Source organism: Haplochromis burtoni, unplaced genomic scaffold (assembly GCF_018398535.1).
Source record: "Haplochromis burtoni strain Fernald_Lab_line unplaced genomic scaffold, NCSU_Asbu1 Contig_64, whole genome shotgun sequence".
NCBI classification, from domain to species: Eukaryota; Metazoa; Chordata; class Actinopteri; order Cichliformes; family Cichlidae; genus Haplochromis; species Haplochromis burtoni.
This window is the reverse complement of record NW_024582425.1, coordinates 1,993,992-2,017,839: the sequence shown is the minus strand read 5'-3', so window position 1 is coordinate 2,017,839 and position 23,848 is coordinate 1,993,992. Positions and strand designations below refer to the sequence as shown.

The 23,848-nt window shown below is 43.1% G+C and overlaps 1 protein-coding gene across 4 annotated transcripts in view; it reads left to right on the top strand.

The window, feature by feature from the left end:
• LOC102310119 (DNA-binding protein SATB1) overlaps positions 1-23,599 on the top strand; it is a 58,607-nt gene extending 35,008 nt beyond the window's left edge. For all 4 annotated transcript variants that reach the window (XM_042221328.1, XM_042221329.1, XM_005923722.3 and 1 more), the window contains 4 exons: positions 2,955-3,026; positions 3,476-3,631; positions 19,666-19,872; positions 21,697-23,599. In XM_042221328.1, the coding sequence (XP_042077262.1) occupies positions 2,955-3,026; positions 3,476-3,631; positions 19,666-19,872; positions 21,697-22,317 (1,056 nt within the window). In that variant the 3' untranslated portion in view covers positions 22,318-23,599. The remainder of the gene's footprint in view (positions 1-2,954; positions 3,027-3,475; positions 3,632-19,665; positions 19,873-21,696) is intronic.
• The last annotated feature ends 249 nt before the right edge of the window (positions 23,600-23,848 follow it).

Below are 23,848 nucleotides of genomic sequence, written 5' to 3'. Positions count from 1 at the left end.
TAAGTAGAACAGGCCCCTGCTGCTTATAGTGGATGCTGTGGTGGTGGATGGGTTCAACCAGCAGACACACATGCAAAGTTATGGAGCTTAAATACGTCACCAAATTAGGACGGTGAACTTGACATATGATGTGAGATGAGGCTGTGCTCCATTGGTAGCAGAAGTGTGATGGATAAAACACAAAGCATCAGCAGTTGTAGTAAATACTTTGTCAACTTTGGGACCCAAAAATCATGTAGTATTGCCAACCGAACCCAGATGTTTATTGCCATTACCCTGCTTATTAAACTCCACAACTATTCTGTTGTGTGGCCAACTCAAAGAAAACACTTTCTGCTCCGAGTCAGAGTAATCTGAAATGAAGTGACAGTTCTTTAAAGTCCTGTGGCTGACAAAAAGCAAAGAAAATCAAATTTCTACACGGTTATAGTTTTCAGTGTGCACGCAAAACTCAGGGCTGATAAATCTACATTTCTACCCCATAAAGCGACATATGTGAAGGGATCTGTTCCTTTGAACTGTTGAGCCAGCTCTGCCGAGATGTTGTTGGTATTTCATGAATGTGTTTACACGCAGTGAGCGACGGGTAAAGGTATGCATGCGTGAGAGCAGGTTGGATTGAGCTGAGAATGTCTGTCCGTCCGTCTTTGTGTTGGGATCACAGACAGACAGACAGACAGACAGACGTGTGAAACAAACCTTGTGACGCGGGCGCTTTTTTAGAGGTGCTGCAAACCACACAAGGTCAAACAAAACGCTATTTCCTTTTTCTTTCTTCTTCAGAAGATTCAGTCAGTTGGTATAAAACATTTGCACAATGTTAAATATTTATACTGTACAAACACAGGCACCTCATGCACTCATTAGCACACTCTGTTTTCTGGGACAACAACAAGCGTGTGTACAAGAACAACCCCAACACATTGTTTCGTTGCATACTTCACATTCCCCTCTATTGTATCAGCCTCTCCAGAAACAAATAAAAGTCTGTCAGTGGTAAAGAGAACATACTTTACATTCTTCCTGCATGTAAATGAGTTGTGCATCATCCCCGCCCTCACCACACAGGTGAGAATGGTGCACAAATGATGGATAATTTTTTGTGCTAATTTTGACCTTTTACCATGCATTAGGCAGCATTAACAGCCCTCCCATTTCAAAAAAATAAAGCTCACTCGGTGATGACAAGCTCTGTGAAAGATCAAACATCGTTTAGTCAGTGCCTCTTTCAAAATCGCTTCGTACCACAGCACAACTTTGTACCCTCGCCGCAAATCAGTGTCCCTCATTTGAAAGGTATGTGGCAACTTTCTACCACTTAAGCCCATTTGAAGTGCGGTCAGCTGCATTTGGGAGGTGAGAGGGCCAGACAAAGGCTTCTTCTGTCCTGTCTCCGGTGAAAATTTGGCTTTTATTTAGGTGCGGAGGAGAGTGAGATAGAAGCCCCAGCCCACCCATCTTAAAAATCAATCTTCCCTCTGAAAAGGCTCAGCGTGGTGGCAGTGGCCGGCTGAAAAGAAAGAGTCGTACTGTGAAGCAGCGGTGCTGAACTTAAAGCAGGACCATTTTGCAGTTCACGGCTCATCTTTACAATCTCAGGCTGTGCCGGCACAGGACGGGAACTCAAAGCAGCAGAGTGAACTATCGCACAGGAATTTATTGATGTAAAAAAAGGAAAATAAAAGAAGGTTTTGGCAAAATAGTCTGCTTCTAGTGTTCCTGTTAGTGTCCTTAAAGCCAAGGCAGGAACGTGGAACTATGAAGTGCCTGTTAAGTTCATACCAGGCTTATCTTAGCATATCTGCAGTGAGCTCACAGAGCTGCAGAGGCACATAACGAAACAAAATAAAACAGAAATAAATCTCCAAGGCGGAGAATAAAGGCAGTGGCTACAGCATGGTGTAGAAAATTCAAATCCTGCTTTCTGATTTTTATTTTCACATCACTCAAAATACTGTTGGCACATCAGTACAATATCTCAAGGCCTAATATGCTTCACCTGTATGACTTAAACCAATTGACATTTATCATATAGACCTGTTTTCTGTCCTTCCTCTCACACGCACACACAGATTTGCACACTCATACACCTGGCCATCTGCCAGCCTCTCCTATGAAGCAATGCGGTGTGAATTTAAGCACATAAATCAGACAGGGTGGCAATTGAGCCTGAGACAGAGGAGGGTTTTTATTGGCCTCATAAAAACAGATGCAGAGGTATGTTTCTCTCACATGTACCGATGGCTCGGCTCGACTCTCCCAAAGCCAGTTAGTGCATGTCTCTGCCTTAACAATTTGCTTGACACGGTACCCTCCTGCTCCCGCTGACAAGCCCGTGTCGAGCTGTCATAAAACAGGATAAAAGGCCCAGAAATTCTCAGACATTCCACTTTCACCACAAATTTCAGAGATTGTTTTTTAACACATAAAGGAGCTCGTATTAGGTGTCTAGACAAATACTTGAATATATATGTTTTTTGATCACCAGTTCCATCGTGAGATGGTAGCTGTTGGTGTTATTATGGTTTATTTGAATGCCATTTACTTGTACCCACACCCAACCCTGTCGATGGTTCCTTTCAAAAAGACTCGTATGGAATGATTCATATGCTAATGGTTCTTGGGTAATGCTTTTATTAGGATACTTGTTACCTTGTCAAAGGATTTTCGTCAAGATGCAACAAGCCGCTGAATGAAGATGATTTGATTTCACTTGACTTACATTTATTTTTTAATCACCGGCTTGACATAAGAATAATAACGTTTCACACAACACATCTAAGTGTTTTTGAGCAAAGTAAGGCTGGCGCTGTGTGTGGGTGAAATCTACACTCGAGCGCGCGGGTGTGTGTGTAAGAGTTGGCTGCATGCATGATCATGTGTTCAGACAAATTCCCTTTATTATTATTTTTTCTTATGTGAGCCTGAACAAATATGGTTGTGTTGTGTTCTAGCCCCGAAGGGAAGACTGTAACAGCGTAAGGCCGGAGGATTGGAATCCCCGAATCCCAGTGGGCATTTCACCTGTGAGCAAACAACTTCACTCCTTCACTTCCCCAACCCCAGCACTGCCAACTGAGCAGATACATTCTCATTGAAAATACAAGTCACTCTCATTGACAACAATATCCCTATGTCAGTGCAATTTTAGTGTTTTCTATGTTTATGAAGCTGGAAAGTTATTTTTCAAGCGCGAGGCAAATATTAATTTCTCTGTCTATCAGCGCAAAGTGTTATCAGAAAGTCTGGAACAATAAAGTTAAATTACATTACATTACTCTGTTGCAGTATTTAGTAAACCAACTGTCACACAACACTAATCAAAAAAAATCTTCAGACAGAGTAGAGAGTCCAGGTCCTACACATGCAATCTAAACCTGCCAAATACAAATAGAATCTTATATCTAACAACATATTAGAGTTTAATAAAACCGGGAAAGCCTTTAAATCAAATGTTTGTTCTTTTTATTACCAGGTTAAACCGTCACCGCTGCCCAGCGAGTGGAACGGCAAGGCAGACAGCTGCATCCTCAACATCAACTCCACCATCTACGATGAGATCCAGCAGGAGATGAAGAGGGCCAAAGTGTCCCAGGCCTTGTTCGCAAAGGTGGCGGCCTCCAAGAGCCAGGTAGTGAAATACACACTAAAGAACTGTCGCAAATTGTCCTCTGTGTTTAGGTGGCATTATTTGTTAATTGGACCGTGCTTTCTCAAGTAGAGCTGTACTGATATGCCATAAATCCAAGCCTGAAAGTCCAGACGGGCATACGTAATTGTCCAATGTCCACACACGTGCAGACACAGCCTTTGTGTTTAAAGCCAGAAATTGAGGACCTTTTGTCTCTGATTGGTGAACTCTGGTGAATTTCCTTCAATGCGTGTGTGCAGGAAAACTGTACATCTCCATCAAAGGTTGGAGACGCCGCATAAGGAAACTTAGCTCAGTGTATCAGTGGAGCGATTTATCGTCATAATGACACATGTCTTCTTTATTGTGGGTTTGGAGTTTAGCAGTCGACACTGTTTCAACACCAAACAAACCTGTTTATATTAGCTCCACTCAGTTAGATGATGATGGGAGCCCCTGTCATCTTCTCACAAAGAGCGCAGAGCTCACACAACACAAGCTTGTGTGTGTTGGAAACAGAGGGTGAAAACATAGCGCCAGTTTAACTCTTTATTAAAAGCAATTAAAAATGTAGCACTGAGGACTTATTATTAAAGGTTTTCGTGTGTCTGTCGCAGGCAGAGTTGGGAAGATTTCCACAATTGTGCTTGATGAAGAAGATGGTGGGGGGGAGAAATAGATCACCAAGGGCGGAATAATCTTGAAATATCTGCAAAGGCTTTATTTTTTTCTTGCTGATTAGGATGATTATAGCCCCAGATAGCTTTGTTTTACCAAATTGCAGTTTGATGCACAAACCACTGTTTTTGTTAAGGAGTTCAAAGACTCCTTGGAAGGATAGAGAAAAGGGGGAGAGTGAGGCGGTCGCAGTATTAACTCGCTCATGTCTCTCTCTTCTCAAATGACGGTTTGTCTGGGAACAGGTTTCCATCATGCTGTCTCCACCTCCCTCCCATCTCTCTGTCTTGCCCCTCTACCTCTCTCGTTCCCCCGATTTCTGCCTCTCTTTCACGTTCCATTCATGGCAGGCGGGTGTGAATGTGAATTGAGCAGCAGATAAGAAGTGTGCTAATTATGCCTCTGAAAAGGGGCCTGGGAGAGCACTTATCTCTGGCTCTATCTCGTAATGGGCGCTCCCCGGGCAGCTGGTCCTCCCCCCTTACTACCCAGCCGGCATTGCCACATCTACCAGCACCGCCAGGCCAGCGGCTGCTCCTCCCCAGCAGCACCCACGTACTCTGAAAATCAGATGCTGGGACCCAGCTTTCCGCTGCAGTTTCCTCAAAAATATTCAAAAAAGAAATTGTCAATATATATTTTTTTAATTTAAAGCAGGACAGTGGGTTCATTGTGTTAGTTTCATGCTCTGGGCAGACAGTTCAAGCATTTTTATCTTACTATCCTCAATGCCAGCATCGCAGTCTGGATAAAAAAGGGTTTCCTTTCCCTCAATGCTGTGTATAGTATCACTGTCATACACAAAAGTAAATAAATATGGCACTTTGTGTAGGCAACCGCAGGGCTGCAATGATATGTTAAATGATAGATTAGCTAGTTTGCTCGTCAAACAATGAGTCAATCATTTTTGTCAGGTCTCGTTGTAAAGACTTGCGGAAAGAGTTAATCACCACAACTGAAATTTACAGACGTCCCTAAACGCCTCGCAAACAGGCAAACGGCTATGAAAGGTGATACACAGATATAGCGTTACTGTATTGAATAGAAGATGCCTATAAGGATACGATTACTTAACACAAACCATATGGAGCAAGTCTGAGCAGCAGAGCTAATGCTCACTGAGCCAGTTGGTAACTAATCAAATGTAATCTCGCCCTGTATTAATCACTTCCTCTGACATGCAGATAAGGAACAAAGTTGTATTTAGTGAGAACCTTTATTACCATCTTTGTACTCAATTTTACTGCAGTTTTTCGTACAGATTGAAAGTATCCTTGTGGCTGGGAGTGATGAAGCTGCAGTTTACCAATATTCTCTAAATGCCTCACAGACAGGCGATCGGTAGATGTGAAAGTGTAATAGAAGGCAGCTCTTAGTCAAAATACAAAGACTTGACACTGCACTAAATCAGGTCTCTAGCAATACACCCGAAGCAGGTGAACAATTGTCAAGAAATGAGAACAAACCCTCCCGCTACCCACACACACACACACACACACACACAAGCCCGTTCAGCTATCTTAGTGAGGACCTTCATTGACATAATGGTTTCCCTAGCCCCTTACCCTAGCCATTAAAAATGAATGCCTAACCCTAACCCTAAACCTAACCATAACCTAATTGTAACCCTGACACTAAAACCACATTTTGAGCCTCAAAAAGGCTTCAAACTTGTGAGGACCGGTGTGTGTGTCCTCACAAGTGACTTTTGGTTCTCACAAGTATAGTAGAATGCAGATTTCGGTCCTCACAAAGATAGCTAGACAGGAACACACACACAGATTCCTAAATAGATAAGAACCAAGCAGACGTCCTGTTCTCTTCCTCAGTGCGTCACCTTGGTTCCTGGGAAATTATGACGGCCATATTTTTCAAAAGATTGTTGCCGATTTAACAAAACCAAGTGATTAGTCAATATAATAGTTATTGATTAATGATGAAAATATTAGTAGATTTTGAACTATTAAACATGAAATATCATATCCAGTAAAAGTGTGCTGCCTTTATGCTAACTGATATAGAGGCAAATCTTAAACTTGAAAGCCAGGTCAGAGCTGCTGTAAGATCTAGCTTTTTTCATTTGAGGGAATTAGCCAAAATAAAGCCTATCTTATCGAAACAGCATTTTGAGACAGTAATCCATGCCTTTGTTACTTCTAGGCTGGATTATTGTAACGCACTTTTTTTTGGGGGTTAGTGATGCGTCCATTAGGCGCCTGCAGGTTGTGCAAAATGCTGCAGCACGTCTTTTAACTGGAACAAAAAAGTTTGAGCACATTACCCCAATTTTAATTTCACTCCACTGGCTACCTGTACATTTTAGGATTGTTTTTAAAATTCTCTTATTTGCTTTTAAATCTCTTAATGGCCTGGCCCCCCCCTACCTCTCGGAGCTACTACAACCATATACACCTCCCCGTTCCCTTAGGTCCGCCAATCAGCAGCTCCTTAAGGTACCAAAAACTAAGTATAAATCTAAAGGTGATCGTGCTTTTGCTGTAGTTGCTCCAAAGTTGTGGAATGATCTACCCTTGCATGTTAGGCAGGCCTCTTCTCTCTCTGAATTTAAAAGTCTTCTTAAAACATATTTATTCGCTGAAGCCTTTGGCATTGATTAGAGGGGTTGACTCAATTTGTTTTGACATGTTTTAATTTATTTTAGTTTTTTAGTTATTTATTTTATCTTATCTCATTTTAATTTGCTTTTAGCATGTACAGCACTTTGTGAACTCTGGTTTTATGTTAAAGTGCTTTATAAATAAAGGTGGTATGGTATGATATGGTATGATAAAAGATGGCACTAGTTTTATTTTAACCAGAAAAAATCATTTTAAAATGTGGTGGTTTGTTGTAGAACACATACCCACAATATGCTCGTTAGTGATTAGCAGTGATTTGTTGTCTCTTTAGTCATACTACATATTATTGGCTGCAGTGGTTACTCATTTTTAAAAGAGGTGTTGCTTTAAAAACATTTTTTAGGTTTTTAAAATGCTAGTAAAATGCTTGTCTAAATCAGTGAGAGGAACAGCTGAATGTATCCATTTATAATGTTCAAAATCATCACTTAAGCTTAGGTCAAGAGAGGTTTTCAGCCTTGCAGGGGGAAAAAAAATAACCATCCGAGCCGTGGGTAGAGCACCATGCCAGCAGAGACTGCTGGTACTGTGGTTGGTGATGAGGATGGAGGATGGGCTAGACTGGCAGGATGCCCATATGGGGTCCAGGGAAATAATCATGGGGGGAGGGGAAGGAAGAGGCCTCATCACTGAAACTGGCACTGTCCTGTCTGCTTGGTTTGCATTTCAAACTCTGCCTGTTCAGCTCAGCTTAGGGTTTCCCAGTATGTTTACATAAGCACGGGACCAGGTGACTGGGACACATGCGGGTAGGTGCACACCACTTGGTGTATTTAGAGTATCTGAGACAGCCGAGAAAATGAGAACAGATCTGACAATCTTTAAGGAGAGAAAGATGGGAGATGGTGACCTGATGGAGGCCACGGGCAGCAATACTTTGAGTAGAAAAGTTAACCCGAGCCTGCTCATTGGTTCACGCTCCACTGAGCGTGCGGTTAGGTGTGGAGCATGTACTGTGTGTTTTTCTGAGGAGGCACATTGAATGTGTGGACCAGTGCATGTATACTCCAGTGTGCATATTTATGTCGGCTGGTGTTTGGGGAGTTTTTGGAACGCAGCCATTCTGTCCTCTCTTAGGGCTCGTAACCACTGAAGGCCTCTGCCAGTCCTCACCCTCCACATGCACATATTCAACGTTGCGTTTCAATCACTCTTTTACTGCCACATATTCAGAGTAGTAACTATAGAGCAGTGACTCTAACCCGAGCCATAATACTTTATCAGATTAATGTTTGCTATTTACTTGAAGTCAGAGCATTCATTTTTTTAAGCAATCCACAAAGCCATTCTGATTTATTAGGATACATATTGTGTTTACTCTTTGATAAAATCGAAATCATTATTCATGATCCGTTCCTCAATGATTCAGACTGATCGAACGCTCCAAGAATGCTCCATCTCCATTTAGCTTCAGGAGATGTCAGACTTGGAGAAAACAACTGCGCGCTGCTGGTTCAAATCCAGCGTTGACACTGCCAGAAGTTGTGCTATTTGCCAAACGGCCCATTTCATTTTAGCCTGCAGAGGTGCAAGCTATGATCTGGATAGCCTGGAGTTGATGTCAACATTATTAACTGGCTCAGTAGGGCTAGTGCACTATCTAGCAAGCTGCAGTGCTTTGTTTTCATTCATGTTAACAGGGGAGGCTTGCTGTGTTGGCTAGCCTGACGGAGAGGGCAGCTAATATTCAGCTGAGCGATGGGAGGTCGGCTGAGGGTGGGGTGGAGCGGATCGGGGGCATTCCTTTGACACGACTTTTATGTCTAAACATTCCCAACACTTCCTGAGAGGAACTGTGCGGTGGATGGAATCAGAGTCCCTGCTGTCATAAAACAAGCACCCTGGGAGCCCTGCGCACTGCGGGGCTCAAAGCCCTCCGACTCCTCAATGGCCAGTGGAGTACAGAACGCAGTCAACACCACAAACGGCGCCCTCCCTCCCCATCTCTCTTTCTCTTTCTGTCTCCCTCTCTCACTCGCTCATTCTCCCCTGGAAGAGGCTACGCTAATTAGCCAGGCTCTAATGAGACAGAATGGCACTGATCTGGTCTGCCGCTGCGCCACCGGGGGGGGCCGAGCAGGGGGGCTGGTGCAGTAGGGGAGAGAGAGGGGGGGGAGGTTGGTGTATGCCATCTGTCACCCTGCACCCGCCTGGCACGGCAGTCCCTGGAGTGGAGGAGGGGAGTGGTGGGGGGCCGGTGATGGCGGGGAGTGAGTGCCTCGTTGGTCTAAGGATATGGACTATTGGGTGAAGGTGGGTGGCGGCGGCGGGTGGGGATACTGATAGGAGGAAGGGAGGGTGACCGCATAACTGTGACTGCTTCATGTTTCCAAAGTTGCTAATTTCCTGTTACGGGTAGAATCCGCTTAGTGGTTTTACATGTTTTATATGGACATGAAAGCTTTTCTTAGCTTTAATCTCAGCCAACTATACCAAACCAGACACACACATGCAGCTCTGCTCCATCCAGTGGCTGCTTTACAAGAGGGGCAGATGGCTGACCTTTTCAGTGTCTCTGTCTAGATTGTGACCGTTCAGAGGTTTGTCTGTTGTGAGGAGCTGCTCGGGGTCGGAATATTAAAAGTCGCGTTTTGCATGAAAATCGGTGGCATCCATAGATCGTCAGAATCGACAGTGAAGATGTTACACTGGTACTTGTTACAGTTTTGCATCGCTTCCCACAAGTTTGACTTTTACTGTTACAGCAGTGCTGGCATCAAGTCTTAATTTTTGTTTGTGTGCTTCTCCTCACCTCTCTCTCTCAAATTAGGCAGATCAGAGTGAGCATATCACAGCCCCTGGGGATCTAAAAGGGCCGTGACTGTTTATTAATTGATTTATTTATTTATCTCCCGTGCCTGCTTGGTTATTAGGTTGCCATGGGAAACAGGCTAGGCCAGATCCCCTCCATTATTAAAGACACAATTTCTTGAACTGGAGACCCAGCTGTCTGAATAATTAATTTAGTGAACGAATTATCTTGCAAACGGTAAGTCTTCCCCTCCCTCTGAAATGAGCCTTTCTCTTATTGTTTAATGGACAGTGGAATTCCCACCAGCCTGTTTTCTGAGCCCTCCTCCTCTTAGTGGGAGCACGGGGTCTCACTGAGCATGCTCAGAGCACTTTGTGTCTCTCCTGCCATCTCTCTCACTTACGCCTTACGTGCCACCTCTCACCCCATCTGTCTCCAACCGCACAACTCCCTCCCCCCTCGTCGCCCACCTCCTTCCCTGCAGTCCAAACTAGGAATCTGCCCCGACTGTCAAGACTCCAAATTGTCTCATCCTCATCACCTCTAGTACATTACTGTATGACAAATGTTTCGTGGAGCACAGCAGCTGTTAGCCAGTTCGCTACATAACTGAAGTAGCACTAGAGCTCTCTCGATAAACAAGCCTAACCGATGCTTATTCTGTCACACAGCTCACATCACTAGTTCTCACTGTTTTCTGGCTTGTTAGAAAAAGTTACTCCTATTCCACTGACAGGCACAGGGTTTTGCTAGCTTTTTCTTTCCTGCAAATGTTAGCAAGCTAACCCACTCCCACTGTCTCCACTTCTCCTGACAGACCACACAGGGCTTGTTCTGAGGCCCATTCTCGCTAATCTGATCAGGCAGGCAAATACGCCGGGAAAAGCGCTTTAATGATCCCCCTAATTACCTCAAGTCAATACCAACTGTATTATTAGACTCGGGGAAAATATTCCATTAGGGTGCCCCCCGTGGGAGTCCCCCCTGTGCGCGCTGATGTCACGCGCTGCGCGCCCCCTACGCTTGTAATTAATTTTATTTACACACGCAGGAATGCACAAGGTCGCACCTGCAGCCCGGAGCCGCCCGACTCGGCCCGCCTAATCAGATCTGTCATAATTACCATTCTGCATGCTTCTGACACACGCCGGGAAATATTTCAATTTAACTACAGCCACTAGCTCCGGCAGATGCAGCGTGAGAGAGAGAGAGAGTGTGTATCTGTGCTAGTGTGCGTGCATACAGAGTGTGAGAGAGGGGGAATTGCATGGGGAGATATTAGGACCTATCTAAGTCCTCATCCTGCTTACGTTCACTTGGTTTTGCTAGCATTATTTGTTCTCCTCTCTGTCTTTCAAAATCTCCTCTCTGTCTCTTTGCTTCCTCTGAGGATGACTGCCTCTCACTACTAATCACTTTATCCACATTGAATTCTATTAGTAGGTAAATTTACAATATACTGCATGAACTGAGCCTGACGAAGGGCTTCCAGCCATGTTTCACAGAGACATTTGAGGTTTTTCAGCTATTTTCTCAACATTTGAAAATTGTGATTTTATTTTAAGACAAGTCCCTTCAAATTGAACAGGAAACAAAAAAAAACATATATCTTTTGTCTGACTTTAAATATTTGATCAGTTTCACTAAAATCTGCAAACTTGTCGACAATTAAGAACACTTATTTAGCTGACATAGACAATTTGCAGGTTCCCTGCTATTTCAATCCCTAATTCAATAAGATCAGTCATGATTTATCAGCTTAATTATGCTTTGATATTAGCAATTAAACCCCAGCTTTGAATTAAATCTCAATCAAGCTCTTATAATTGATGGAATCAGACTCCATGTAGGTGCTTTCTGCGTTTGTAATGTTGCTGCAGTTGTTGATTATCTGCAGTTCATCTTCGATGTGTTTGTTGTCTTGTGTGCATTCATCCTCCATCTGCCTCAGCAGTATTGAATAGAAAAGATTATAAACAAGAGGTAAATTTGTGGATGGAGAACAGTGTTTGAACATTCAGTGTGGCTGTGCAGACAGTGCGGATATACAAATATCAGCCCACCACCAGGCTAAACTAGATTATGGTGCAATTTCAACAATACTAATATTTGATACAGAGAGACACGTGTACTGTAGCATCATCAGTGACTCCATTTTCAGCCATTTTGTACACATGAAAAATCTGTGGTGCTTTCCTGGACAAAGAGTCCACTAAAATGTGAAGTTTACCTTCTTAGGAGAGAAAATATATTTCCTGCAAGTGTTTGGTCAGGACTGAGCAAAATATTACAACAGTTTAATTTGTGGATATGCAAATTATAACAATTTTTTTCCTTGGGCTCGGGCAGCGCATTCATCCTGCAGACAATCAGGATTTTCTGCAGGAGGATGACTGTGGGAAAGTCCCTGGTCGTACAATTGTTACTGTGTTATGTGCAGTTGTGTGTGAAGAACTTTGCTGGAAAAGAATAAAATGTGTGGTTAAAAAAAACGAAACTGTAACCACACAGATGTTTAATGTGCTCCATTTTTGATGGACTGGTCATTTGCCTTTGGTTATTCTTTATGCTCCATCTGCCTCTATTTGGTTGCTCGAAAATACCCTCAATGCTTTATTGGTTCGGCAGCCATGACGTAAACTGCCACACAGAGCTAGTCGGTATTGTTTCTGGGAAGGAGTGCTGACACAGAGAGAGGGCCATTTCCTGCACAGTCATGCCTCGCCCTCACAATGTGTGTCGCGTTAGCTGTCAGTCTGTTATTGTTGTCAACTTGCTTATTGTATCTGGAGAGGTCGCGACCCCTCTTCAGAAAACGCTTGCTGTTTGGCTAAGACTTCTCCGTGTCACAGCTCGAATTGAGATTAAATGTTTGGCATGTATGATTCAGACTGGCGAATCTCTCTCCTAAAACTCAGCCACTGACATCCTCACAAAAGAAGATAGTAACACAATCTGGCAACCACAATCTGGAAAGCATCCTCTCTGACAAGACATCAGAGTCGTATCAACGAGATTTAATAACTAAAAAAAATAGAGTTTTAAAGGCAAGTTTCTAAAGATTTAGATGACTCAGTTTTTAATCCTTAAAAGCTTTCCTTAAGAAAGAAGTGTCCGTACTAGAAATTTCATCATTAATTTCTGCAGTCGCAAATCCAGCCATCCTTGGGGCCTGTCTGTCATTTTACAAAGATGGTCGTTTGATCCGTTTGTTTTGTAGTCTGCCTCCTTCATGAGGGCCTAGGACCTGCGTGTGAATTAGAATCAGATGGTGAGGTTATGAAAAATTATGCAGAGGTAAATAAAAATGTGGCTTAACAATAAATTCAACTCTTTGATCACCATCTGGTGAACAGCCTTAGATACGATACAAAGAAGGGGGTATATTATTAGAAAGTAATAAATGCACTGAACGTTTTTCTCTCGATCCATTGGAAATGCCTCACACTTTCAGTGCCGTGTTGTCTTCTGTAGTTAATATCCACTCATGAGTTGCTTAGAGAGGCAAACTAGTGATTTGGCGGGTCCCTAGTTTCTCCAGAATTGATCAGATTTAGTATTGGCTCTTTAGTATTGGCGTGGTCTTTCTCAAAAACTATGCATCAAGACATAAAGTCTAGCCAGAAGCGGCATTATAAATGCAACATAAAGCGGCCTGAAACAGAGCTCAGTAATCTCCTTTTCAGCAACATTGGATACATTAGTATTTTGTCATATAGCAAAGCCATTTCCAGCACAAACCTTCTCTTAAGTAAAAGAAATAATGCAAACACGATTACTTTGCATTACTTTGGATATATGATGAATGCACAGTTCAGTAATCTTTTCCATTCCAGTAGCGAGACAAATTTGTATGTTCAAATCTTGCTAGCAGACATTTTTAGTGCAAATCTTGCCCTTGTCCTGATCATCTGCCTATCACACGGAGAATGAAAGAAAATAAACACGATTACTTTGGCTACATAATAAATTCCCCGCATAACCCAACATATTCATCTAGCTGCAGCGGTGCAACGATAATCAATGTGGTAAATCCTTAGCTGAACTGCAAATTAATTCCTTCCCTTTAAGCATTGATCACTGGATCACCCCCACAGAGGAACATATATTTGGATTAAGGCCTGTCCTTTTGTTAAAGGGCTAGATGAAGTTTGTGGGAGTTTGTAGGTTTGCTCCGAGAAGGCAAACTACACAAACACAATTGAGTTGAACTTGAAGAAGTGTACATTTTTGTCACAGAGTTCATCTGTTACAAGAGATGGGAACAATGTGCTCTTAGTATATTTTTTGGCCGTCCTTCCATTTGCCACTGCAGTTCAATTAAGGCTACTGACCCCGTTTCCACTGCCTTTTCATCCTCACTGTATGCCAGAAACAATTCGTACAGTCAAAGCTTTTTCTGTTTGCTTATAAAGACCCACACGCCGCAAAGGAATCTGGCCCAGAAATGTGCAGTCAATTATTGCTTATTGTTGCGGGAGATTCGCATATGCCGAAGCATCGGGAACATCTCAAGACTCCACCGTCGTCAGCAGATGGGCGTCCACCATGCCGTAATGTATTTACAACACGGCGCACGTTACCTCGCAGGGTTGAACCTGCGTGCGCAGACGCTGGATTGGTGTGCTCGGGGAGGAGAAACAGGTTTGAACATACCGTGTTATCGGCTGCGTTTATCTGCATAGTGTTGCCTGCCAGTGCTGGGCCTCTGCCAGGTTCAAGGAGGAGGAAAGACAGTGATGCATTGTCTTCCCCTTTCTTTTAGCTCGCTCCCTTATTCAGACACAGGAGGTTTGTCTGGCTGTCTCAGAAACCGTCTTCTCCTCCAACCAGCCAGCCACAACAATAGCCACAATCATTTCTTCATCACCGAGTTTCCCTTTTCATTTTTTTGTGTCATCTTGGCCTTTTTTGTCCAGATGGTTAAAATCCAAATGGTGCTCAAAGTACTTTTTGTTGGGTTGAATGTGAGGCATTATTTTTGGTCACGCAGTAATCTGAGAAAGGAGGGCGGGAAAAACCTCAAATGGCAAATTGATGGACATCTGTTGGCTTATTTTAGTTATTTATTTTTGCAGTGGCCGAGGTCAGCTTGATGGGGCTGATAACAAGCAAATGAGATTAGGGGGAAGGTGTTGGTCCAGGCCATGTGACAGACCTCTCCCTGTCTGTCTGCCTGTCTGTCCACTCGGCCTGTCTCGCAGCAGAGCCAGATTTTTTTTTAAACGTTCCTCCTTCCATGTTGGGGGTGTTTGCAGGAGTAGTTTGGTGGTGAATGGGTGGGTGGGTTGAGCGGTGAATACCATGCTGTTCTCTGACAGAGCAGGCCTATGCTCTCATTGGCAGCTTGTGACTGCAGCACACATACACGGTGTACTGCATTGCATAGCTGGGTGAATCTTGCGCATGAATTCAACTATTGTGTTGCAAGGAAACCGTTTCTCTCAGAACACCCGGTTACTATTTATATCAATATTATACAATGGTCTGCTGAAGCTCATGGGGCTGTGCTCAGATCTGACCTCTAGGGCCCCGAGGTGCTCTTTTAATTTGGCACCCCATGACCCCGTAGCCCCATGAGCCACCGGTCATGTCTGTTTCAAAACAAGAAAAAGAATCCTTGATTGTCAGTCCAGTTGTTTGAAAGTAATTAATAATTAAGCAACAATGACCCAGAGGCAGCGGATTACAGCGCAATATTGTTGCAGGTGTGTGCCAGCATAGCAAGATAATCCTATGCCTTTCAGTACTTATTGCTTCAATGAACCTGTTTGCAGCATCTGTGAGTTCAACTGAGAGATGTGCTTTGTATCCAAATAAACTGCCTTTCCAGTTCACTACTTAATCTGTGATTTCTGAGGTTATCTAGGTTGGAAAAAATGTGTTTGGATGGACGGGTATTTGTATAGTGCTTTTCTAGTCTTGCTGACCGCTCAAAGCGCTTTTTATACTACAAGCCACATTCACCCATTTATGAAACATTTTCACTTTAAACACTTGCATGCTAATAGCTACACGTGGGGGCAATTTGTAGTCCAGTATTTAGAGTATGCTAAGGACAAGCAGCCTGAGAACTGACCTCTGCTCTCCTGAGCAATAGCTTTCTTTATTAGGTCAGCTGTAAAGCTGTTTGTCCTTAAATGCATAGTAAATATGATTTATTAACCGTTAAAGTGAAGGTTAATTGTCAGTAAAAAGTCAGAATGTCATGAAGAATTGCAATTTTTGGGGTCAATGTTGTGACTTTGAGGTCAAACTAATGATTCAAATGAAAACAATGCAACAGTTTTCACCCGAGAGAAAATTTAGTGGAAAACCGTAAAAGGCCTACTTTGTGGCGTTTTCCAAAAGTGCAAGTGATTGCCCACCATGGGCAAATTACAGGTGCGGCAGACACAGAGGAAAATGAACGTTTACACCGGTTTTAGGTCACCGTTCGCTTCCAACACAGACATTTGTTAAGTTTGGTCGTCGTTTTTCTGCTGGGTGTTGAGTTCTAGCTTGGCTGACATTGTTTTCTGCGGTTGCAAACTGTGAGGGGGGATGAGAGGTGCGAAGATTAGAACTGTAGAGTCCACCTAATAAAAATAAATCTGTTACTTCTGTTTCTGATATGAATGTAGGTTTGCTGTAACTGATCATTATCAAAGTTATCAGCCAAAGACAGTGTAGCAAGTATAAGTAGACTTTTGGTTCCTGTTGCTGCAGCATTTTGTAGTCATGCGATATGAGAAAATGCCTTTACAACAATGTTGTTGTGAAACACTTTGAGAGAGCGCCGTATTCTCTATTGGTCGTCAAACAGGCCTGTTCTGAACTACCTGTTCTGTTTATTTATAGAGAGCCCTTAATGATCTTCAACAAAACACTGAGTACACTGCATTGAAGAGCCCTAGATTTTTGTTTTCTGGGCCGTATTGGAACACTTTAGTGGCAGGGGCAGCAAGTTCCATGATCCAATCAAGAGCAGTTGGTGCTTGTCAGCTGCAGTGGAGAGGCTCAACAAATTACATTAAACAATAAAGGGGAAAACAGATTTGAAACAGTATGGTAATATCAGTGGAGTGCGGGAATGTTGAACATAAAGTCTCGTTGATGGGGTAATTTTTGTGAAAAATAGTCATATTTAAGTAGGTTTTATATCAAATAAATTTCATGGCATGCCATATTTTACAGTACATTTGTTACTTTACTTTATCCCAACTTTATTTCTTCCAAAGTTCAAGAGGGAACTGCTCACTTCTTTCTCTGTCTCGCTCTCGTTGTCCCTCTCCATCTCTGTCCTCTCTGCCGTCCCCCTGCCTCTGCCTGGACTGTGGAAGCAATGCAATTAGACAAACACAAACAGAGCTCTTGAAGCTGGAAAGTGCTGACTGTCCACTGTCCGCAGTGTTGGACAGGGGCGGCGTTTAAAAACATTATTTTCTTCGTGGCACGTGATTCTTCCTTCAGCATCGTCTATGGCAGCCCAGAAACAGTCGAAAGCAAAAAAGAGAGAAAAAAAGCCACACAAACGAACATTCACACTTGTGAACTAATAAACTCTGTACTTTATTTCATCAAATGGACTTCCTGGCATTGGAATGGAGTTCACGTCGCGCCTTTGTTTGATTGGCTCTGCTACTTTGGGTTTAATCCTGCTGGTTTGGGGAGTGTTTGAGTTGGATTACTCCATCGTTGGGCTGGGGTACTGTTTCTCTGGCTTTGACAAGATGGTGTGTGGTGGTCATTGTTGTTGCGTTTGGTACTTTGTTTTTTTGTTTTTTTTTTGGGGGGGGGGGTGTCTGTGTGTGTGTGTCTCTGTGTGTGTGTGTGTGTGTGTGTGTGTGTGTGTGTGTTCTTCCTCACTACCGAATCAGCTGAAACCACAGACAGCCCAACTGGAGCGCCGTCCAAATCCCTCTGCATGCAAATTAAAAACGCAACAATAAACGTGGCAAAGGAACAAGGTGGGCACGCAGGCTTTATGGCCCCCTCTCCCCCACCTTTCTCTCTCTCCTTCCCTCCCTTTATGTCTCTCTCTCTCTCCCTCTCTTTCTCCCCCTCTCGCCTTCCTCCAAAACCCCTCCTGGGTTTGATGTGGCTTATGGGAGGAGTTGGAACAGGGGACAACCAAACTGCTGAGTTATCTCTTGCATGCAGTGTGGCGGCGTGGCTCTGCCCTCTGTGTGTGTGCATGTGTGTCTGCGTGCAGACCAGCAGCACGGTGTAATCCTGTGGAAATGAAAGGTGCTGCCGCGCACTGGCCGGGAGATTACAGCGCCGCTCTGTCGCGCTGCCAGGACAGACTACCCGGCTGAGAGAGCGGCCCTCTGTAACACACACACTCACACACCTCGCTGTCTGTCTTTGACGCCGCGTTTCCTCCTCGCTGCTTTTTGCTCCGCGGCCATCCCTCCTTCTTCATCCTCTCTTGTTCCTTTACAGCTCTCTTCTAGCTTCACTACAATTTCATGCCCACATCACTGCAGGCCCCCCCACTTCGTTACCCTTCTCTCTCTCCCACGCAGCTCTTCAGTGCGTTATTTCCTTTCACTCTTACTCACACACTCACACACTGGCCTGCTGAGGTTTAGGTCATCACGTCTGACCACGTCACTCAGCCCCTGTAGAGCCCTTCTGTCTGTGCAGTCCTCAGTCTTTCACTCGGCTCCATGAGCAAACATAAACACACATTTAGCAACTGTGACCGTGAGGCGTTTCTGTTTGTAAAGAAATGAAAGGGAAGTGAGATTAGTAGTTAGAATCGAGTAACACCGATGTTACCAACACTTTAAATAATAGTTTGACCAAGCAACAGTTCTGATCATTTTCTATTTTTATTGTGTTCTCCCTTTATACTGGGGAAGCAACCATTTTAAATTTTTCATATTTTGAAAACAAAACGTAGCCTGACTTTGCTAAGTCTTCATGTTTTTGCTGATTACGTGGATGTCAGTCGACATCAGCAAAATCTGATGGTACCAATAATTAAGCTGACATGTTGGTGCATCGCTACCTGCAGCTGTTTTTATGAGCAATAATTTTGCCCCCTGATTTCTTGGTCATTTCAATTTATCATTAGATTCGTATGTGTATTGCATCTTGATCTTCAAACATCCAATGAACACATGAACTCGAACATCTTGATTATTTTAGCAACTGATTAGTTCCCTATTTAAACAACCAAAATTTAATATAACAAAGAATAAAATATCAAAGCAGTATGACCAAATGATGCGATGTCTCTAAAAGGAGACCAACTTTTATCATGCGTGTTCAAGTCATGTTGTCAAATACATGAACAACTACGAGTGAAATACGTGTGTGTGTGTGTGTGGGGGGGGGGGGGTTTCTGCCTTCCCCGCTGCACTTTGAGTGTTAGCGCTTCCTGTGTCGGGCTCTCGCTGAATCTTTTAATCACCAAGGTCAGACCTCTTTGTGCATTGTATTAATCAAATAAAGCCTTTTCTTAGTGCACTTGTCTTATGCTGTTCCTCAGCTCTGTCTTTCATGGCCCTCTGCTGGAGCATTTTAAACATGGGAGTCACTCACTTCCTCCCAAGGGTGCTACTCAATATGCCAGTATGTCTTTCTTGTCATATTAAAATGTTCCCTCCTGCTGTGCTGCTTGACCTTGTCTACCTTACGTCTTCATCTTCAGCTGTGTAACCCAAAAAAGCCCCAATGGTGCATTTTATGAGTGGTTTTCGTTTTATTTTGTTCATTTTAGTGAAAAAATGTGTTAATTATTTTGAAATGGTGTCACAGTGGCTTTTTCTTCCTCAGAGTACTTTGATGCTTCCGATAGAAGCAGCTCTGTTTTAAGGTTTCGTAGTCTGGTTGATTGTTTGGCCTTTTTAGGGCTGCAACTGTGCTTAAACATTTTGGACATCACGGTCCGAATTGCAGTACATTCTATTCTTACTGATTTGTATCCTTTTTCTCCTTCCTTCTCCCTCCTTCCTTTCAAATGTTTTGTCCAGGGCTGGCTCTGTGAGCTGCTGCGCTGGAAAGAGGATCCGTCTCCAGAGAACCGAACACTCTGGGAGAACCTCTCCATGATCCGACGCTTCCTGAGCCTCTCTCAGGCCGAACGTGATGCCATCTACGAGCAGGAGAGCAGCGCCGGCCAGCAGCACCACAACGAGCGGCCGTCGCACTTGATGCACATTTCCAGTGACCAGCTACAGGTGAGTGTGATATTTTTCACAAGATTATGACCTGAGCCAGTGCCTTTGGGCAAGGCATCGAGCTAAAACTACAACAGATGTGTTCCAGAACATGAATATTGAATCACAGCAATATGTTTCTGGGGCTGAATCCACTGGTTGGCTGTGGCTGATCACATGTTGGGTTAACTGCTTATTCTAAACTGCCCTTAGGTGTGGATGTCAAAGTAAAATATAAGGTGCTCCCCTCCCCCAGCTGTTAAAAAAATGGATAGATGGATCACTAATTGCTAAATCAAAGCAATTTGATTATTTGTGCTTGTGATTTGGATCTCTTTTTGGTACAATTTCTTATGAAAAGTAGTTTAAAGATATTATGTAACAGTGGAGAGAATCATTTTTAAAAATCCTAATGAAGTCTGATTATTGTATCTGTGCATATCCTGTTTTCCAAAGGTCTGTGTCGAAAATAATTTAGTTTAAAAAAAAAGGGAAACCTTAATTTTCCCCATTTGACTTCTTCTTTCAGTAATTCTAACCCTAACAGCACTCAGGAGTTTCTGCGAACACATAAATTAACAACACTGCAACACTTAAAAGTTGCTACTTTTTAAGCAAAAACCGTTTTCAAAGATATCATTAGGCTGAACTTGCTTAACAGAGCTGCTTTATAAGAGACATCTGGCAGATGAATAGAAAATAACACACAGGCTCGGTTAACGGTCGAAACATCTTAATGAAGTACAATAATACTTCTATTAAAAGTCTGAGCCACAGCAGAGTGGTTGATTAGTTATTTGGTTACTTGGATACAATGGCAGCGTTTCACAAAGACTGTCATTTAGTGGATATAAATAAGGTAATAGGATTTCTTTGACAAATCAGTTTGAGCAGCAGATATGGAATGAGGGAATTTTGTGCATACTTTGCATGCAAATGCAAAACGGTTGCAGATTGATAAAATAGGATTATTTCTGATTTAATGGTGCAGTTTTACAGTGTCCATAAGAGACTGGTGTTTAACTATTTTGTGCTGCTCTTTTACTAACGTGATACATTAGCCAAATTAGCTCACATTTGCTCAACAAGAACTAGCCCGGCTCAGTATATGGGTACAGTAAAAATCACATCTTTGGGTGCATTTATGCAGCTGGCAAGCAGAGTCCCTGCAAAGTGCTGTTTTGCAAACTTCATTATGAAACACCTATCTACAGTGTCTGACTCAGAAATGAAAATAAAAGAGCGCCCATTTTGCAGGGTCAATAGAGACCACGAGTTGCCCACTCACTCGCTCTCCAACCACACAATGAGACATTTTACGAGTAATGTGTCATGTGTTTACACTAACGGGACTCTGACGGCAGAGCGAAAGCCATCGATAGCATTCTCACACGGCGACAAATCAGCCAGACCATCGCGATGTGAATTGTACACAGGGAGCTTGTTTATCACTGCCGGGCAATAGAGGCCGATAAGCAGCACAGGATATAATAGAGAGGCCAGTTTGCCTGTGAATTCCCAGTGTGCGTGGAGCCGATCGTGTCACTCATGTGTACGAGTGTATATGCTGGTGTGGGGCTGTTGCCTCCTCTACCTCCACAATGAGACTCAAGCTCCCACTACCAAAAAAGGAAAAACATCATATCTGCAGAACTGATTGCATTCAATCAGATATTGCATGGAAAATTCCTTCAACCAAGTGCCTGTTCTATACACAGCAGGCCCATTTTTCCTCACAACTCAATTGATTTTAATGAAAGGCCTTATTAAGGCGCCGATAAGTGTTCACTGATAACATCCCCATCTCCTTTCTCTTCCCTCTTTCTTTTTTTTCCCTCATTGCAGGCTCAGCCGCCTCAGACACAGCAGCAGCACCAGCCCTCCTTGTCCCTCCACCCCTCCCAACAGCCCTTGCAGCAACAGCAGCCCACCACCGGTCCCCGGTTGCCACCTCGCCAACCCTCCACCGCCTCTCCGGCCGAAACGGAGGACGAAGGCAGCCGCGGAGGGAGCATCAAATCCCGCACGGGTGGAGGCAAGATCTCCCTGGAAGCTCTAGGTATCCTGCAGAGCTTCATCCAGGACGTGGGCCTATACCCCGACGAGGAGGCCATCCACACCCTTTCAGCCCAGCTGGACCTGCCCAAGCTCACCATCATCAAGTTCTTCCAGAACCAGCGCTTTTATGTCAGTCACCCAGCAAAGGCACCCAAGGAGCCCATTAACAACAACAACAACAACACCACCATTGCAGCCATCGTCAACAACACCACCAGCAGCAGTAGCAGCAGCAGCAGCCCGGCCTTTGAGGAAGAGCTGACGGACTTCAGGGAGAGCGGAGAGCTGTTGAAGGAGCTGGACGAGAGCACGCAGACCAACAGCACCATCTTCTCCATCAAGATCGAAGAGCAGCTGGGCCGAGGTGCCGAAGCCCAGTCCGAGTCGGAGCACGAGGCCAAGGAGTAGGACTCTCCCTCTGAAACATGTACTGAGAGTTTTCCTGTGCACACAGACTGGTGACTGTGCTAAATGTAACGCTCTGGCCGCCACAGAAACACCACACTGCAAACAAAGAAAAGTAGTGTTTTCAATCAGTACAGCATCTGGACTGTATGAGGAGTGTTCATATATATATATATATATATATATACACACACACACACACACACACACACACACACACACACATATGAACTCACAGTGCGAAATGAGTGTTCACACACTGGAAAGCCCATTTCAGACTCAGTAATACAAAAAGTACTACTTTTTCGATTTTGTAAAACTTGTATTATTCACTGTAAAGACTGATGCATCGTTTAAATAATCTGCACAAAAAAATTATTAAGTATGTTGCCGTGGATATTTGCTGACTGCACTCTATGTCTGTTGTTTTACACTGACTTACTTTATCTTTTTGAGCTACTGATTATATTGAAAAAGGAAAAAAAAGTTCCCCTGGAGTTTGCTAGGACTTCGATAGGTGTTTACGTATGTGATGTTTAACTGGATTTTTTTTTTTTTTTTAAGAAAATAGCAAATGAAATCAAGGACCATGTGGATGACAAGGCCTTAATTATGAGGTATCAAGTCTGGAGCCTGCTGGCAGATTAGTTATTCTTTTTAAAAAGCGCATAATGTGATTATGGATCACTCCAAACTCTGGAACGCGATCACCCAGCCCAGGTGCATCTACGAGAATAGCTCAGTCTCTTTACATATTATTTGTTAGGGAAGAAATATAAATATATATATATATAGACATTATATTGTAACTGTAAAAAAAATACAGTCTTAAAAAACTATGCCAACAAATGCCTTGTACTATACGGCACTGCCGATGTTAGATTATTTTGCAAAACCTTTGTCACTGTAACTTTCTGAATTGCCACACAGTTGGAAATGTGAATTTCACAATGTTTATGTTGTCTGACATTATTTATTTGCAGTTCATGCAGTGTTTCTGATGTAATTACTTTTTCTAAAAAAAAACCTAAAAAAACAGTTTATGTTTCCTTGTGCGCGCTCTCTCTCTTTTTTTTATTCCACCGATCTTGTTTCTATTTATAAATGTAATTTCAGTGGGCAGTAAAAACAAGAAGTGTCTTAAACGTTTTAAATGGAGAAATGTGCTTTAAAGGTTGCCTATAAAAAGTGCTGTATGTCAAGCAACTCATGCTACAAGCTTCACAATTAATGTTGTATGCAATTTTTACTATCATGCAAATAAGCTTAGGTAAAATGACTAACCTATAGAACACCTTAGAAAGAAAAACATATGCAATCTGTGTGAAAATCGATGTCTGCGATGTGTCTTCCTTTGGTTAAGAATCCAATTCAAAAAGCTACTCCTGTATAAATATTCTGTAAAAAAGTGTTTCTTTTTTATGAGTTCATTTCAATGAGAACACCAGTTATTTTGTTACGACTGACTGTTTTATAAGTGTTTCTCGGTTCCTTTCGGCAGAAATGTTCTAACTAGAAGTGGTTATTGATTGTT